Source organism: Schistocerca nitens, chromosome 6 (genome assembly GCF_023898315.1).
Source record: "Schistocerca nitens isolate TAMUIC-IGC-003100 chromosome 6, iqSchNite1.1, whole genome shotgun sequence".
Lineage (NCBI taxonomy): Eukaryota > Metazoa > Arthropoda > Insecta > Orthoptera > Acrididae > Schistocerca > Schistocerca nitens.
In genome coordinates this window covers 685,450,630-685,470,802 of record NC_064619.1, presented here as the reverse complement: position 1 = coordinate 685,470,802, position 20,173 = coordinate 685,450,630, and the positions used below count along the sequence as shown (strand labels likewise).

The 20,173-nt window shown below is 46.5% G+C and overlaps 1 protein-coding gene across 1 annotated transcript in view; it reads left to right on the top strand.

The window, feature by feature from the left end:
- The window catches only part of LOC126263566 (UDP-glucosyltransferase 2-like), a 65,033-nt gene that overhangs the window by 33,493 nt on the left and 11,367 nt on the right, over positions 1–20,173 (top strand). Inside the window, exon 5 of the mRNA XM_049960658.1 lies at positions 12,757–12,976. Coding sequence (XP_049816615.1) covers positions 12,757–12,976 — 220 coding nt within the window. The remainder of the gene's footprint in view (positions 1–12,756; positions 12,977–20,173) is intronic.

Below are 20,173 nucleotides of genomic sequence, written 5' to 3'. Positions count from 1 at the left end.
CAGCTTCATGGAGACGGTTGCGAATGGTCCTCGCCGATACCCCAGGAGCAACAGTGTCCCTAATTTGCTGGGAAGTGGCGGTGCGGTCCCCTACAGCACTGCGTAGGTTCCTACGGTCTTGGCGTGCATCCGTGCGTCGCTGCGGTCCGGTCCCAGGTCGACGGGCACGTGCACCTTCCGCCGACCACTGGCGACAGCAACGATGTACTGTGGAGACCTCACGCCACACGTGTTGAGCAATTCGGCGGTACGTCCACCCGGCCTCCCGCATGCCCACTATACGCCCTCGCTCAAAGTCCGTCAACTGCACATACGGTTCACGTCCACGCTGTCGCGGCATGCTACCATTGTTAAAGACTGCGATGGAGCTCCGTATGCCACGGCAAACTGGCTGACACTGACGGCGGCGGTGCACAAATGCTGCGCAGCTAGCGCCATTCGACGGCCAACACCGCGGTTCCTGGTGTGTCCGCTGTGCCGTGCGTGTGATCATTGCTTGTACAGCCCTCTCGCAGTGTCCGGAGCAAGTATGGTGGGTCTGACACACCGGTGTCAATGTGTTCTTTTTTCCATTTCCAGGAGTGTACATGCACAGTGAGTGTGTCTGACTAGTAGTCATTCCTCGCCGCGCTGATATAGCCTGGATGTGTTTATATTGATTGTAGGTCAGCGGTCATAATGTTCTAGTTGATCAGTGCTTATGTTTTCTGGCGTAGCTCTAGAACATCTGAGGAAATGTAGAAAAGAGTATTTGGTGCGTATACGGTTTAGAAACTGAAAAACATGATGTTGGGGTAACACACGCCTAGCATTCTCAGAGGTGTGGTGAAAGTGACATGTACAATTCATAAAAAACAAATAGTATAAGCGTGACATTACTAGTCTCAAGTATGGGACACTGTAAGAGTGGGGGGGGGGGGGGGGAAATTGACAGACGAAGTAGAGAAGATAAGAAGAACAGATTGGCATTCGTCACGGATTCATAACAGTAAACACAAAAGCGTATCGAAGATTCTCATGGAACTTCTGTGGCAGACGCTTCAAGGGTGGCATTGAGCGTCACGGGATGCTAACTATTAAAATTTCGAGAGCCTAGATTCCTAGCAGTTTATTGCTTCCTCCTATGTATGTCTCGTGAAAAATCATTTAGGGTAAATCTGAGAGATTAAAACTCGTAGCGAGTTTTGTTAACAGGTTTTCATACCGCGCATCGTTTGTGACTGTGACAGTGGTGGTCTGTCAAACGCCGTAAGTGTAAATGTGGAACCCATAGTTACCTAGATTTATAGGCTCATTAGTTATGATAGTAAGAGGTGAAACGTAGAGCACTGCTCTAAAAGAACGTGCAAAATTTTCATCCAAAATTAGATCTTACTATATGAAAAAACAAAAAACAAAACAAAAAATGCTTTAGTCGTAACACACCACGAGCGCCTATGCAGATGGGGTAATGATGTGAAGGGGTAACTGCTAAAAGTAGGCAAAAAGGAATGATATTACAGTATGATCTACTCCGTTTCTTTCATGTTATTTATATGTACTAATGTACAATTGCAAAGTTTTGGCGGTTCAAATGGCTCTGAGCACTATGGGACTCAACTGCTGAGGTCATTAGTCCCCTAGAACTTAGAACTAGTTAAACCTAACTAACCTAAGGACATCACAAACATCCATGCCCGAGGCAGGATTCGAACCTGCGACCGTAGCGGTCTCGCGGTTCCAGACTGCAGCGCCTTTAACCGCACGGCCACTTCGGAAAGTTTTGGCGGGACGAAGTTCCATAGTAAAACAATTCACAGTTCTACTTTAAACAAGAGAGAATATGATGGTCATTGTCAAGTATATTTGTGATATTAAAATCATGTGAAGAAACTAACTATAGATACACAGGTATCATTACTATTCTTGTGTAACAGAAGATTCGTGCAAATAAGTAACAGGGTAATGCCAGTCAGCTGGTGTCACATACCTACGACCAAGAGGAGAAAGCGAAGCAATACAGGCATATAAGATGCAATATTTTCATATCAAGATAATAGTTCTTTGAAAACCTTTGATGCGTATCCATACTCTGCAAACCACTCTGAAGTGCATGGCAGAGGGTACATTCCACTTCACCAATTCTTAGGCTATCTTCTCGTTCCATTCACGTATAGAGCGTGGAAACAATGAGTGGCTGAATGCCTCTGTGCGTGCTGTAAGTAATCTAATCTTGTCCTCACGATCCTAATGGAAGCCATACGTAACGGACTGAAGTATATTCCTATAGTCATCTTTTAAAACTGTTTCGTGAAACTTAGTTAGCAGACTTTCTTGAGATAGTTTACGACAGTCTTCAAGCGTCTGTTCAGTTTCTTCAGCATTTCTGTACACTCTCCCAAAGGTCAAACAAATATGTGGCCATTTGTACTGCCCTCCCTGTATACATTTAGGAAAAGGAAGAATGTGTTTAACGTCCCGTAGGAATCTAGTTCACTACAGACGGAGCACAAGCTCGGATTGTATCAAGAATGGGGAAGGAAATCCGTCGTGCCCTTTCAAAGGAATCGTCCCGACAACCATCTGGAGAACCTAAGACTGGATGGCCGGACTAGAGTTTCAACTGGTGACCTCTCGAATGCTAGTCCACCATGCTAACCACTCGTATACGTTCAATATCCCATCTTAATCCTATGTAGTACAGGTCCCACATCCTTGAGCAGTATTCTAAGATGCGTTGCACGAGTGATTTATAACCAATCTTCTTTGTAGGCTGATTTCATTTCCCCAGTATTCTGGCAATAAACCGAAGTCTGCTATCTGCTTTAGCCACGACTGCGTCTATGTGATCGATCCTTTTCATGACCTTACTAAGTTTTACATCCAGGTATTTGTATGAGTTGACCGATTCCAGCGACGATCTATTTCCATTATAGTCACAGAACACAACGGCTGCTCATTTTGTGAAGTGAATACTTTTACTTATCGGAACATATAAAGCAACTTCCTTTCTTTGCACCACTGAAATCTTATCAATATTTGATTGAATATTCGCCCAGTTTCTTTCAGACTGTACTTCAATGCAGATTGCTGTTTCATCTAAATTAAGTCCGAGGTTACTACTAATATTGTCAACAAGGTCATTAATTTTTAAACATGGATAGCAAGGGACCCAACGTACTTCCCTGGTGCACACTCGAAGATAGTTCTTCATCTGTCGATGACTCTCCACTCAAGATAACATGCCGTGCTCTCCCTACAAAAAAGAAGAAAAAAAGTCCTGAATCCACTCGAACATCAAACAATCTCGCTTGATACCTCGTACATCGTGCGTTGATAATAAGTGTAGGTTTTCGGAAACCAGCATATTGTAATACAAATAGATTTTGAGTATATTTTTTACCTTCCCTGGACAGGAAAGGAAAAGCAAAAAAAAAAAAAAATTATCTACTTGCCACCGCCACTTGTGTTCTATGGGAAAAAAAAAAATAAAACAGAATTGCAGCTCTTCAGGCGTTAGCACCTATCTATGCCTATCCCAAAACAACTAACCTGGGTGTGTGTGTTGGCCGTTTGGTTGTTAGGTTGTAGGTTACGTAGTGGTAGTGTGCAAGCTTAGCGACTGATGACCTTAGCAATTAAGTCCCGTAAGATTTCACACACATTTTAACATTTTGAACTAAAAGTGGGTAGGAAAGGAAGAAAGTAGGGGAAGAGAACACACAGGGGAGTGGTGAAAGAAGTTATGTAGGGTTTCTTTTTATGTACCAGAACTCCACCTTTCGTTGGTGGAACATCCAAATGTGTCTTCTAGAAATTTTTATGTAGATCTGTAGTTCGTTCAGAGCATCATTTCAGCAAAATAAGCATCAGAATCACGAGTCTTGGACGATCCATCTGGAAGGCGGGTCAAGAAAGGTGCTCCATAGAAATTTGAAAACCTGCGAACAAGTGCACAATGCCGATCATTAAGGTACGTCCAGTGACCCAATTCCAGTTTCTCGTTGGGGCCAAAACGGTAGCGCAGCCTGTGGCTGCGTATCCAATTCACAGCGGACGTCTCCTCCAAACGATCAGGGCTGGCTGGCTTCGTTCACCACTGAACGTCTTCTCCAAACGATCAGGGCTGGCTGGCTTCGTTGACCACTGAACGTCTTCTCCAAACGATCAGGGCTGGTTGGCTTCGTTGACCACTGGTTTAGACTCCTTAACACTGTACAGCGTGCGCGATACATGAATATCAACCACGCTTCTCGTATCCTTCACATGGCAAAAGTGTTTCCGGTCCGGATTACTTTCGATCGTAGTATGTTGATGGCGACGGGTTCCTTTGCCTGTACAGGGATGATATGCCTCCCTTGCTGTCCCACGGGAGCATGGTGGGGTTGGGTTTGTCCATGTGGTGGACACCCCAACTGAAAGTCTGGCGTCGCTTCCCAAAGAGCCTGACCGGACTGCTTTTGCATGAATACGCGCCAGTCACCATGTCAGCCCCAGTCACGTTATCAGACATTCTACCCCGCTTTTATCACCTTCGGAATTTCTTTCTGGAGTTAAGTCACATCCTCCTTATCAGTTGCACAGATACTCCGGATAGACACTGTACACGATGCATCGGCCCCCCTGTCCCATCGAACACAAATTTCCCCCATCATATGGCGTCGTGTGTGGAAAGCAGTTTAGGCTTTCTCGAAAGTAGCGTCCATCGTTTGCACCGCCTCAGCTGTTAGTTTTCGTTGCAGGCTAATGAGTCACGTCCGAGTATAAAAGCGTCTGGAAAGCGGTTTGAGCAGGTGTCTCTCGAGGAAGGAAAGCCAAGAGACGCTGCGCGCGCCTCCAGGCGTCAGACAATGGACCACATGAGAGTCGGAAGGGGTAAGTGTCGTATACTCCACAGTGAACACATAGGGGTCTCTCAGCGAGGCGGATGAGGTGCAAACGAAACTGGTTGACCTTGTTATCATTGACGGTGATATACCAGGCGAAATGGACTCTGCTGTCGAGATAGCCTGCACCGCTTTCCATACACGACGCCGTATGATAGGGAGAAAAATGTGTTCGATGCGTCGGTAGGGGGGGGGGGGCGATGCATTTTTAATGCATGTCCAGAGTATCCGTGAAAGCGGTAAGGGGTGGAAAGTGATAAATGAGGGGTGGAATATCTGATAACGTGACTGGGACTGACATGAAGACTGGTGCATATTCATGGAAAAGCAGCCCAGTGAGGCTCGTCGGGCAACAACGCCGGACTTTCAGTTGGTATGTAACAAAAAGTGCAGTAACTCTGTCCGACATGTGGAATAAGCCAACCCCACCACGCTGCCATGGGAGGGCAAGGGAGGCATGCTGAACTCTTAACAACATCCTGGTACATGCAAAAGAACCCACTGCCACCAACATACGACGATTGAGGGTATTCGGGACCGGAAATACTTGTGCTACGTGAGGGATAGAGGGGCGCGGTTGACATTCATGTATCACCCACGCTGTAAAATGTCAACGAGTCTAAGCCATCCCTGATCATATGGAGGAGACGTCTGCAGTTTGTTTTCGCCGAACGACGAAGATCATTCGTAAAATCGATGTCCAAGCAGCGGGCGGTGGTGGCCACGCTTACAGGAGTGATACATCTCTCTGGTAGGCCCTCACCAATGAGCAGAACATGCGATTTGGAAACGTTAAAGAGCACTTTAAAGAATTCGAATTAATTAAATTAGAAATTTCTGAGATATAATCTGAATCTAGACCATATTCCATATATCGAATGCTATTGTTGCGTAGGATCAACAGTATCATCTCATTCAAGTCAAATCTTACTGATATTGCGGTTGTTTTTCCAAAGGCCACCATCGTTCTGTCATTTCAGTCAGATGAATGATCTACACTCCTGGAAATTGAAATAAGAACACCGTGAATTCATTGTCCCAGGAAGGGGAAACTTTATTGACACATTCCTGGGGTCAGATACATCACATGATCACACTGACAGAACCACAGGCACATAGACACAGGCAACAGAGCATGCACAATGTCGGCACTAGTACAGTGTATATCCACCTTTCGCAGCAATGCAGGCTGCTGTTCTCCCATGGAGACGATCGTAGAGATGCTGGATGTAGTCCTGTGGAACGGCTTGCCATGCCATTTGCACCTGGCGCCTCAGTTGGACCAGCGTTCGTGCTGGACGTGCAGACCGCGTGAGACGACGCTTCATCCAGTCCCAAACATGCTCAAAAGGGGACAGATCCGGAGATCTTGCTGGCCAGGGTAGTTGACTTACACCTTCTAGAGCACGTTGGGTGGCACGGGATACATGCGGACGTGCATTGTCCTGTTGGAACAGCAAGTTCCCTTGCCGGTCTAGGAATGGTAGAACGATGGGTTCGATGACGGTTTGGATGTACCGTGCACTATTCAGTGTCCCCTCGACGATCACCAGTGGTGTACGGCCAGTGTAGGAGATCGCTCCCCACACCATGATGCCGGGTGTTGGCCCTGTGTGCCTCGGTCGTATGCAGTCCTGATTGTGGCGCTCACCTGCACGGCGCCAAACACGCATACGACCATCATTGGCACCAAGGCAGAAGCGACTCTCATCGCTGAAGACGACACGTCTCCATTCGTCCCTCCATTCACGCCTGTCGCGACACCACTGGAGGCGGGCTGCACGATGTTGGGACGTGAGCGGAAGACGGCCTAACGGTGTGCGGGACCGTAGCCCAGCTTCATGGAGACGGTTGCGAATGGTCCTCGCCGATACCCCAGGAGCAACAGTGTCCCTAATTTGCTGGGAAGTGGCGGTGCGGTCCCCTACGGCACTGCGTAGGATCCTACGGTCTTGGCGTGCATCCGTGCGTCGCTGCGGTCCGGTCCCAGGTCGACGGGCACGTGGACCTTCCGCCGACCACTGGCGACAACATCGATGTACTGTGGAGACCTCACGCCCCACGTGTTGAGCAATTCGGCGGTACGTCCACCCGGCCTCCCGCATGCCCACTATACGCCCTCGCTCAAAGTCCGTCAACTGCACATACGGTTCACGTCCACGCTGTCGCGGCATGCTACCAGTGTTAAAGACTGCGATGGAGCTCCGTATGCCACGGCAAACTGGCTGACACTGACGGCGGCGGTGCACAAATGCTGCGCAGCTAGCGCCATTCGACGGCCAACACCGCGGTTCCTGGTGTGTCCGCTGTGCCGTGCGTGTGATCATTGCTTGTACAGCCCTCTCGCAGTGTCCGGAGCAAGTATGGTGGGTCTGACACACCGGTGTCAATGTGTTCTTTTTTCCATTTCCAGGAGTGTATATACTTAATCTGCATGCCCAAAGAAATTTCAGTCTATGGTGGACGCCCATTTACATTACACTTCACTGAATTGTACAGAAAATCATCCTTCAGTCTAAATTACGACCGTCTTAAATAGCAATCTGGTTACGGATCATGTAGTCATTATCATATCACATTTGGTAATGGCATACACTGTCCGTTTTTTGGAATGAAATACATGACTGACTCTGCCTATCAGGGATCCGACAGTTCGTTTGTGGGTTTGTGGAGGTATGTGGTATTAGATGTCAACAAACAGGTCATGGAATTCGCGTTAATTACGGGCCACTGATTTCAGTAGGTGATGATAGCGCCCGATAGCGACGCAGATGAGTTCGATATAGTCTACATCAGGCAAATTTGGTCGCCGAGGCATCAACGTGAGCTCACTATAATGCTGTTCAAACGACTGTAGTACGATTCCGTCTCGGAGACACAGACAATTATACTGCTGAAAGATGACACAGCCGTCGGGGAAGACATCAAGCATGAAGGTAAACAGGTGGTTCGCAGCTGTCAGAGTGTCTTCCATAGCTCCCGCAGGTCCCATGCAAACGCAGGAGGATATCTCCCACAGCATAATATTGTCCCACCAGCCTGCGTCTGTGCCGCGCTACGGGTTTAGAGTCGCCGTTCACCTCGATGACGGCCTTTGTGGAGACGACCATCAACTTAGTGTAGCATTAATGTGATTCGCACGAAGGGCCGGTACGTTTCCATTGACCTACGGTTGAATCCCGATGAACCCGTGCTGTAGCTGAGTGGTCAGCGCGACGTACTGTCAATCCAAAGGGCCCGGGTTCGCTTCCCGGCTGGGTCGGAGATTTTCTCCGCTCAGGGACTGGGTGTTGTGTTGTACTAATCATCATCATTTCATCCCCATCGACGCGCAAGTCGCCGAAGTGGCGTCAAATCGAAAGACTTGCACCAGGCGAGCGGTCTACCCGACGGGAGGACCTCGTCACACGACATTTCATTTCATTACCAGCATTGTGCACTTTAGGCAGAGATGCCACAGATCACCATCTGTCCTACTTTACAGAGAAGACAAGCCTGCGAGCCCCATGTTCTGTGAAGATTCGTGGGCGTCCAACCAACCATTTAGCAACTAGTGGTAGCTTCACCATCTTTCTACCTCTTCCCGTAGATACTCCCGACAGTAGCACGTGAACATTCGACCAGGTTCGGCGTTTTAGAGATACTCGTTCACAGGCTCTGCGTAACAATAATCTGCCCTTTGTCAAAGTAGCTTATCTCAGTGGATTTTCCCATTTCCAGCCAATAACTTCGCTAGGGTGATCTCCCGTCAGTGTCTGCTCCGCGTACATACTTTTGTTACCACCTCACGTGCCCGATACGCTACCAGGCTGCATCCAACGTCGCGGTGGGCACTGGCCATAATGTTTTAGCTGATCAGTGTATGTGGCACAGGTATCTGGCCTGAAGATCTCCTTAAGACCATAATGGTTCCTTTACCAAAGAAACGCAATGCCAGTCAACGAAAAGATTATAAGACAATTGGTTTTATATGCCATGTCAATAAGGCTGTGACCAGAACAGTGCTGAGGAGCACAGAAAGGAATTTAGAGGAGAATAATGGAGAAGAGGGGGTTAGGATTTAGAAAACGAAGAGGGACCTGAGATGCAATTCGGTGTATAAGGATGATGGGAGAAAGGTTTTTGAAAGTGAACAGAGAAAATGTGTTTGTTTTGTCAGCTGGGAAAAATCGTTTGGCAGAATTTACCGGTATATGCTGTTGAAGATTCTGAAAGATACTTGTATAGACTTGAAGGATAGAAGGTTAATAAAGTAACTCTATATGGGGCAGAAAGCAGTGGTTCGAGCAGAAGAGGATGAAACTGGAGTGGTAAGTACTGGGAGGTGAGTGAGACAGGGTTTCTGTATGTCAACAGCACTTTTCAATGTATGTGTGCTGTTAAGCTAGTTAATAAGGCCTTAGAAAAATCAGAAGGACTTGTTGTTGGAGGAGAATGAATAAAAACCATCAAGTACGCTGATGATGTGACTCTACTGGAAAAAACGGAGGACGATCTCCAGCTAATGGTGGAGAATATTTTCAGTTTGGGTAAACAGTTTGGAATGAGACTGAAAATAGGCATGACAATTAACATCTCACTAGATTGAATGGTATTATAACAGATTCAGTCGTTCCAGTTCTTGGGGAGCTTGATGACGTCCAGTGGAAGCTGTACAGAGGAAGTGAGGCGCAGAATCTCTATGAGAAAGAGAGCTTATGGGGCCCGATAGGTTTGCTAACAGACAGAATCATTCCCATAATACTGAGGAAGAGATTCACCAAATATTTTGTGTGGAGTGTGGTATCTTACGATACTGAAACGTGGACAGTCAGACAAAAAGAACAAAAGTATTTCAAAAGTTTTGAAATGTGATTATGGAGAAGAATGGAGAAAGTGAAATGGATGGATAGAATGAGAAATCAGGAGGTACCGATCAGCGAAGGAAGGAGCGGAGTTTCATTTTGATGATATAGAAGAGGAAAATACATTGTCTGGGACGCATGTTACATAGGAATTGTCTGCTACAGAGAATCATGGAGGGAAAAGAAAAACGAAAAAGAGGGAGTCGAAGCAGAAAGTTTGGAATGCTGAGAGAAGTCAAGAGAGGAAGAAGTTGCAACCAAATGAAGGAGGATGCTAAGGACTGAGAGATATGCAGGGCGTCCAACTGATACCTTCCTGAGGGCAGATTTAGTGAAACAAGAAGAATAAGAAGAGGCATACATCAGACGATGCTTAGAGAAAGGTGTGCAGTGTGTGAAAGGGATAGGAAGATACGCAACGTGTGTGACACGTCATACCAATGGTACTGCCTTTATGTTTGTATGACTCTTATTACAGTGGTAATGCTGATACCAGCCACGTTGAAAAGATGAGAGAATTTCAGTGCTGTCGTATTTTCCTCTTTCGAAGAGTGAGGATTTGCTGAATAGTAACGCCCCCGAATTTTCTACGTAAAAATTCTTAATGCTTTTCGAATAAATCAAACATTATTAATTTCTGTTTATTTATTCTTCATGTCTACATATTTACAAATCTCTGCCGCTAGCGGGCTCAAAATTGTAGCGTGTAACATGACGGTGTGTAACGTAATTTTGTCGGTGTGTGAGAAACAGTGAGCTGAAATCGAGTTTCGAATTCGAAGAATTCCTCTACACATGGAGTACCCTCTGCTTCAGCATGAGAATGTCAGAGCACAGACGAGTGTTATGACATGCAACAATCCGACGCCTCAGGTTCACGATCTTTGACTATCCTCCGTGAATTCCTGACTTGGCCCCATCCGAATTTCATCTGTTTCCAAAACTTAAATAACATCTTCGAGGACATCAGTTTGACAGTGAGGAAGCGGTGCAAGCAGAGGTGAGGTTGTGGCTCCATCAGAAATGACAAGCATTCTACACTGATCAACAGAGTAGTCTCTCGTTGAGAGACGTGCGTTCATCACCACGGTGACACTGTTGAGAAATAAGTGTGTAGACATGTATAAGATAGATTAAGGTGCAGAATTTCAATAACATACGTTTTATTTAAAAAGCTTTAAGACATTTCACACAAAAAATTCGGAGGCGTATTGAAGAAACCAAAATACAGAATACCCAAAATTTGCCATTGATTTTCTTCTGAGCCATACTAACAAAACCTGTCTCAAAATTGGAGTAGAAACCCTGAAACTACAGCTGATGAAGAGAACGGAAGACTAAAATATTTTAAAAAATATTCGTGATATTGTCGAAAGCCCTTTTGCAATCTGGCATGGTCACAAGCACGTACAGTAATCCATATGCATAAAATTGTATAATTTGTATCATACTTCGATCGCAAATATTTTTTATATTTTATTTGAGCCCTCGTTTCGATAATTAATAATAATTTTAAGATCGGTCTTTGTTAATATAATGGTACAGAAAACGTAAAATTTGAGCTGAGAATAGCAGTGTTAAAATTACAGCACGTGATAAAACATAAGGACAAATAATTGTACGTGACGCAAACTCTGAACTACCCTGTGTCTTTATTCCTACTTGCTATGTCCATTACGATAGAGGTATCTGTACCTACTATAGATTAGAACAGGGCTTAACAACTGGCCGGTTTTGAGCGCGAGTACTCGCCTCTGCTCAGGGACGTGCTCGCGAGCAGCTGCAAGGTCGCGGAGTACGGTGGGCGGGGGAGGGAGGGGAAATGCGCGCGCACGTTTGAATAGGGCCGCAGCGTGCCTATTGAATTCGCGCCGACTGTGTAACGTTTAAAGTACTGCGATCAGCTCTTAACAGTCACTTCGCTGGTTAAGGATCATGTGAAGTCGCCGTTGTGTAACCCCATCCATGCTTTCGCAGTTCAACCCCCATTGGGAGGAATTGTATCTGTTTACTGAAAAAGATGGTGTTGCAAATTGTTTAGTATGTCACAAAACGCTGAATTCTTTTACGAAATTTAATTTGCAGCGACATTATATGTCGTACCACGCGAAAGACTACGGACGTGGAAAATGTGATTGACCAGATCGTGCACAGGAAGTTATTAAACTTAAAAGGAAGCTATCCGAAGAAGATCTGGACGACGAAGAAAAATCAACTGAGGCAGCTCTCAGAGTGGGTTACAAAATTGCTTTGCTTTTAGCAAAATCCCTGCGCCCCTTAACTGATGGCGATTTAATAAAAGAATGTTCGGTAGTTGCAGCGGAACATTTGTGTCCATCTCAAGTTGAACAGTTTCGGATTGTGCCATTATCTAACATGACCATTATGCGTCGCATACAGGACATGGCAGACGACGTCCAGAGCCAGCTTGCAAATATCTGTTAAAATTTTTTGGCGTATTCTGTAGCTCTGGACGAAAGTGTTGATATCACTGGAACAGCGCAGCTTGCCATATTTATTAGAGGTGTTAACAGAGATCTTCAGGTGAGGGAGGAGCTCCTCGATGTAGTAGCCATGAAGAACACTACAACCGGAGGTGATATTTTAAGTAGTGTTGAAGAAAGTGTTGAAAATATAGGATTGTCGTGGAATTCTTTAGTTTCAGTGTCTACAGATGGTAGAGGCATACACTAAGCTAATAAAATTATGTGGCACGTGTACATTCTCCTTTATTTGTTTCATTTGTCGCAGTAATAATTCGTGAGTGATATCCCTGCAGGTGGCCGCGGATTTACATTGACTGGCGGCAGCTTTTGTGTACCCCACGTGACTCTCCCCACTCTCCGCTCTGGTCTGGTAGTGGGGGTAGCGTGCTCGCGCTGCTCCGTGCTCCCGCCTTGCTGCTCACAGCTTGCTCCGCGAGCACGTATGTTGTGAAGCCCTGGATTAGAATGTGGTGTTGGAATATTGCTGTCCGTATTAGAGGCATTCGACACCGTTGTGTCAGGAGTGAGTGCTGACGGCGTGCGATGTTGTGTTTGTGGCAGACCACCCCAAGACCGTGGCGTTCATCACGCACGGCGGGATGCTGGGCCTGCAGGAGGCGGTTGCGGCAGGGGTGCCCATGCTGGTGGTGCCCGTCCTAGGCGACCAGCCGCACAACGCCGCATCCCTGAGCAGCCGCGGCGTCGCCCTGACTCTGACGGTGCGTCAGCTGACTGAGCACAATGTGCGCGACGCCCTGGACAGGCTCGTCAACGACACCAGGTGAGCACGCCATGAGCAGTCGCGGCATCGCCTTGCCCTGCGGTGTGACAGCTGACCGAGCAGAATGAACATGACGCCCTTGACAGGCTCGTAACTGACACCTGGTGAGCACGTCATGAGCAGCCACAGCATCGCCTTGCCCTGACCTGGTGACAGCTGACCTAGCAGAGTGAATGTGACACTCATGACAGACTCGTCAATGACATCAGGTGAGCACGCCGTGAGCAGCCATAGCATCGCCTTGCCCTGGCGTGACAGCTGACCTAGCAGAGTGAATGTGACACTCATGACAGACTCGTCAATGACACCAGGCAGCTGCAGTGTCGCCTTGCACTAATGTTGCAACAGCAGACCAAACAGAGTGATTGTCACACTCCAGACAAGCTTGTTAGTGACACCAGTTTAGCACAGTATGAGTAGCCACGATGTTGTCATGATCCTAACCGTGCAACGCCATAACGAGCACATCGTGCATGAATGCCTTGACAGGCTCACAAATGAGACCAGGCGAATGCGCCACAAGCAACTGTAGTGTAGCTCCGACTCTCGCTGTGTTCCAGCTGACTATGCTCAAATGCGCACAATGCCCTTGAAATGCTCGTCGATGACACACAGTGAAATCACGACGAGCACCCATGGCGCCACCTTGACATTTGTTTGTGAACGAAATTTGATACATGAAGATGTGGTGTGCGTACTGTAAGACCTTCGGTACACACACCATCAGATTATTTGACTTGTCGCTCTAACGAAGTAGGCGAGTGTCAGCAATATGTCTCGCGGTCTTATCGTGGCGTGTTTATCTTCTGCCGTTAGGTCAGACGATAGAAATGACACTTGCACGCTTAGAGTAGCAGATTGACGGTGACCAACTTTAAACAGAACTTGATTAATTTTCACACACATTTATTAAAATAATAAAAAACATAGACATTACGTAACTTGATTCTGGATGCTGTTTCAAATTGACAATCTGAAGTTCCTTTGATCTTGGTACGTTAATCTTATTCTCACATATCTCTGATACTTGACAAAGTGTCTATTCATTTATCTTCATGGCTATGTACAGGAATATGGTAATCTTATTAGGTGCAGACTGAAACTTGACTATAGACTGGTACAGACATGCAAACTGGTACAGACTGCTGCAGACAAATGCAGACTGGTACGGACTAATGCAGACTGGTACAGACTAATGCAGACTCACTAATTGGAGGTCTGTATACTCATTATAATACCTCACGTGTTCAGGTATCACTGCGCGAGTGTGATCCGCGCGGAGAAAAGGTTCTACGTTAGCAGCAAACTCATTGGCGGCGGAAGCAGAATTTGGTCCGTCTCTAAGGCAGCGCCATCTCATAGTGCAGAGACGGACGAGCGCTGCGCCTGCGCTGTTGTGCTTAGCAGGGCGCGCTCTAGTGGGAAAGTTGTGTATGCACTGACTATGCAGAACTATGTACACAACAGAAGAGTATGCACAAGATTTGTGACTGAAATCAGGGTTTCATAATAATTGAAAGTGTGATTCTTAAGGGGATGAAATCGACAAATGTTAAAGACACTTCGTGACAACCCTAATGTTCGGAATGGGAACAATACTCATTATAATATACGTTGTGTTTCACAATTTATTGCCGGCCGGAGTGGCCGTGCGGTTGTAGGCGCTACAGTCTGGAGCCGAGCGACCGCTACGGTCACAGGTTGGAATCCTGCCTCGGGCATGGATGTGTGTCGTGTCCTTAGGTTAGTTAGGTTTAATTAGTTCTAAGTTTTAGGCGACTGATGACCTCAGAAGTTAAGTCGCATAGTGCTCAGAGCTATTTGAAACACAATTTATTGTGTCCAGGAATCCTGCCTACTCGGTTCACTGGACAAACAATCAAACCACTCGTATTAATGAGTTATATCACAACTGATCAAATACAATACTTCGGCAATTACGAAGATGTGTCGCAAGCAAAGGGCGACATACGAAATAACCAGTCTTCGCAGTGACTACTGATCGCTAACAGACAAATGTCTTTCCTGAACTGCTATCGAAGTGCCTAACGTTGACGCTGCTATCCAACTCGCTGATCTTGAAGCTGCTTCGCCAGTCGGGCGTGGCGCTTATGTCTTCTTCGCATAGGGGCCGATGCTGTCGTGTTGTGGCCCTGGCAGGGAGATCAGTCAGCGTGCGATTGGCTGGCTTCTTCTCACAGCCTCTCTTCTCTTTCGCTCCCGACTGGCGTCCTGGCGCTTGACTTTACGCGGTAGCACAATTCATGTTACACACTTCTAGGAGGAATCAATGTCTCCAACCGCCATCCAACACCGTTACAAAGAATCAAAGTTTTAGGCGACGGCGCCAGTAAATGTATGTACACTACTGGCCATTAAAATTGCTACACCAAGAAGAAATGCAGATGATAAACAGATATTCATTGGACAAATATATTATACTAGAACTGACATGTGATTACATTTTCACGCAATTTTGGTGCATAGATCCTGAGAAATCAGTACCCAGAACAACAACCTCCGGCCGTAATAACGGCCTTGATACGCCTGGGCATTGAGTCAAACAGAGCTTGGATGGCGTGTACAGGTACAGCTGCCCATGCAGCTTCAACACGATACCACAGTTCATCAGGAGTAGTGACTAGAGTATTGTGATGATCCAGTTGCTCGGCCACCATTGACCAGACGTTTTCAGTTGGTGAGAGATCTGGAGATATGTGCTGGCCAGGGCAGCCGTGGAACATTTTCTGTATCCAGAAAGGCCCGTACAGGAACTGAAACATGCGCTCATGCATTATCCTGCTGAAATGTAGGGTTTCGCAGGGATCGAATGAATGGTAGAGCCACGGATCGTAACACATCTGAAATGTAACGTCCACTGTTCAAAGTGCCTTCAATGTGAACAAGAGGTGACCGAGACGTGTAACCAATGGCACCCCATACCATCACGCCGGGTGATACGCCAGTATGGCGATGACGAATACAAGCTTCCAATGTGCGTTCACCGAAATGTCGCCAAACACGGATGCGACCATCATGATTCTGTAAACCAAACCTGGATTCATCCGAAAAAATGACATTTTGCCATTCGTGCACCCAGGTTCGTCGTTGAGTACACCATCGCAGGAGCCCCTGTCTGTGATGCAGCGTCAAGGGTAACCGAAGCCTTGGTCTTCGAGCTGATACTCCATGTTGCTCCAAACGTCGTCGAACTGTTCGTGCAGATGGTTGTTGTCTTGCAAAAGTCCCCATCTGTTGACACAGGGATCGAGACATGGCTGCACGATCCGTTACAGCCATGCGGATAAGATGCCTGTCATCTCGACTGCTAGTGATACGAGGCCGTTGGGATCCAGCACGGCGTTCCGTATTGCCCTCCTGAACCCACCGATTCCGTACTCTTCTAACAGTCTTTGGATCTCGACCAACGCGAGCAACAATATCGCGATACAATAAACCGCAATAGCGATAGACTACAATCCGACCTTTATCAAAGTCGAAAACGTGATGGTACGCATTTCTCCTCCTTACACGAGGCATCACAACGTTTCACCAGGCAACGCCGGCCAACTGCTGTTTGTGTATGAGAAATCGGTTGGAAACTTTCCTCATGTCAGCACGTTGTAGGTGTCGCCACCGGCGCCAACCTTGTGTGAATGCTCTGAAAAGCTAATCATTTGCATATCACAGCATCTTCTTCCTGTCGGTTAAATTTCGCGTCTGTAGCACGTCGTCTTCGTGGTGTAGCAGTTTTAATGACCAGTAGTGTATGTACACATGATGATTCCGTGATGACGTTACAAACTTTCTAGGATGATGGAGAAGGATAAATGCAACAGTTTCAGGTAAGGGTCGCTGTACAGGAAACGAAAGAGTCGATAGTTATAAGTGAAAACCTTTCTGATACCTCTGACAACTACATAAACTGGTACTGTTCTTGGTAAGATTGTTTGATAGGCAACTTCGAGAGGTGGTAGTAGGCACCAAAACAAGGTAAAAAGTCCAGCAAACATTGACTCTAAAATTCATACCTGGGGAACTATGAGCACCTATTCATCTTCGCTACTATGAAACACTTCTTTATTGAACACGTGCACATAGCTCTTCAGGAATGCATTTTAGAGCCGATGTTAACTGGACATATTTTCTGGTTTTGGTCCACACTAGCACCTCTGAAAGTTGATTACCCTAAAATTTACGCTACAACATGTATTCGACTGTCATGAATATTAGAACGGTTTTCGCTTCCAACTTTCGACTCGTTCGTTTCCGGTACAGGGAACCTTATCTCAAATTGTTGTATTTATCCTTCTCCATCATCCTAGAAAGTTTGTAACACCATCACGGAATCATTCTGTATACAGGGTGTTACAATAAGGTACGGCCAAACTTTCAGGAAACATTCCTCACACACAAAGAAAGAAAATATGTTATGTGGACATGTGTCCGGGAACGCTTACTTTACATGTCAGTGCTCATTTTATTATTTCTCTTCGAATCACAATAATCATGGAATGGAAACACACGGCAACAGAACGTACCAGCGTGGCTTCAAACACTTTGTTACAGGAAATGTTAAAAATGTCCTCCGTTAGCGAGGATACATGCATCCACCGTCCGTCGCATGGAATCCCTGATGCGCTGATGCAGCTCTGGAGAATGGCGTATTGTACCACAGCCGTCCACAATACGAGCACAAAGAGTTTCTACATTTGGTACCGGGGTTGCGTAGACAAGAATGGCTCTGAGCACTATGGGACTTAACATCTATGGTCATCAGTCCCCTAGAACTTAGAACTACTTAAACCTAACTAACCTAAGGACATCACACAACACCCAGCCATCACGAGGCAGAGAAAATCCCTGACCCCGCCGGGAATCGAACCCGGGAACCCGAGCGTGGGAAGCGAGAACGCTACCGCACGACCACGAGATGCGGGCTGCGTAGACAAGAGCTTTCAAATGCCCCCATAAATGAAAGTCAAGAGGGTTGAGGTCAGGAGAGCGTGGAGGCCATGGAATTGGTCCGCCTCTACCAATCCATCGGTCACCGAATCTGTTACTGATAAGCGTACGAACACTTCGACTGAAATGTGCAGGAGCTCCATCGTGCATGAACCACATGTTGTGTCGTACTTGTAAAGGCACATGTTCTAGCAGCACAGGTAGAGTATCCCGTATGAAATCATGATAACGTGCTCCATTGAGCGTAAGTGGAAGAAACTAAAATGAGCTCTAACATGGGAAGCAAGCGTTTCCGGGCACATGTCCACATAACATCTTTTCTTTATTTGTGAGTGAGTAATGTTTCCTGAAAGTTTGGCCGTACCTTTTTGTAACACCCTGTATACGAACATCCACAGGCGCTGGCTTGTATAACTTTGACACACTGTAGCGTCGTTGGATGACGTTCCCGAACACGGGATCCCTTGTAAAACTTGATCTATTAAGTCCCCTCTACAACCTTTAGACGTGTGTAACATGAATTGTGAAACACCGTGTGTATACTATCGGACTTAAAAACGTGAGTTACACATGTCGTGTGACGCCATGACCACTGCACAACAAGAGAAGAACATTGTCAGAAGAGAGTAAATGCTCTAAGCTTCCAACAGACACAGACTTGCTGCGCTGCAGACAATAAGCGCAACACAATATAATTCTTGTGTGCAAAACATCTATATAGTGAAACCCTGGCGGCGTATAGACCAAATGGTGTGTCGAGTCCAGCAGTTGTGAACTAGTGCCATCAACGTGAGGAAGGCTGCACAGACGTGGGTGACGCTGATCGGGAAGGATGGCTGTTGACATCGACCGTGGGGGATATTCAGGCAATCACGGAACTGGCTCGCAACAATCGCAAATTTTGGAACCATCAGGACGTTCACACAGCAATTCTCTAATGACCAGTGAATGCATTTCTATCGTCGAGGAATTGAAAGATTCCAGAAAGAGATTTTCACTCTGCAGCGGAGTGTGCGCTGGTATGAAACTTCCTGGCAGATTAAAACTGTGTGCCCGACCGAGACTCGAACTCGGGACCTTTGCCTTTCGCGGGCAAGTGCTCTACCATCTGAGCTACCGAAGCACGACTCACGGCCGGTCCTCACAGCTGGAGAGCTTCTGTAAAGTTTGGAAGGTAGGAGGCGAGATACTGGCAGAAGTAAAGCTGTGAGGACCTGGCGTGAGTCGTGCTTTGGTAGCTCAGATGGTAGAGCAAATCGTTCATATTGTTCAAATGGCTCTGAGCACTATGGGACTCAACTGCTGAGGTCATAAGTCCCCTAGAACTTAGAACTACTTAAACCTAACAAACCTAAGGACAACACACACATCCATGCCCGAGGCAGGATTCGAACCTGCGACCGTAGCGGTCGCGCGGTTCCAGACTGTAGCGCCAGAACCGCCCGGCCACCAGCGGCCGGCCCGATGGTAGAGCACTTGCTCGCGAAAGGCAAAGGTCCCGAGTTCGAGTCTCGGTCGGGCACACAGTTTTAATTTGCCAGGAAGTTTCAATTGAAAGATTACTAGAACGTTCCGACCGTTTTTTACAGTGCCCTGGTGACTATGTTGAAAATTCAAAATACTGCCTTGTAAAAACTGCAGTACTTTGCGGTGTACTACGGCATTCAGTAAAAGTTAACAAAACGGAGATTAACTTTTGAAATGCCTTCGTAAATAATCTCGTGAATAACGCCAGAAGCCCCATGAAGATACTGTTGTACTCGTATACAGGATGCAACGCTAGAAGAGTGTAGCGAAATGCAGGAAGACTGCTGACGGTATTCGTTCGACTGGTACTGGGAGTGGCAGTTGATACTGAACGTAAATGAGTGTAATGAATTCACGGTAAATAGGCGAGTAGATCTGTTACGGTCCGATTACACTACTACCGATAAGTCACTGGAAACAAAAACAATAGTAAAATGTCTAAAATACTGGAGTAACCTATGACGGAATGAAAACATAAAACCATTTGTAGGAAGAGCACATGCCACGCTGCCATTTCTGGAAAAAATTGTAAGCAAATGCATTTCATACAGGAAATGAGTGGCTCTTACTGCACTAGGTCGACCGATTCTTGTCTGCTGGTAATTGGTCTCGGACGCTCAACAGTTTGGAATTATAGGAGACATAGAGCAGACCCAACGAAGATCATGGTGTTTCTTCAGAGGTTCATTTAGTAGACGAAGCACA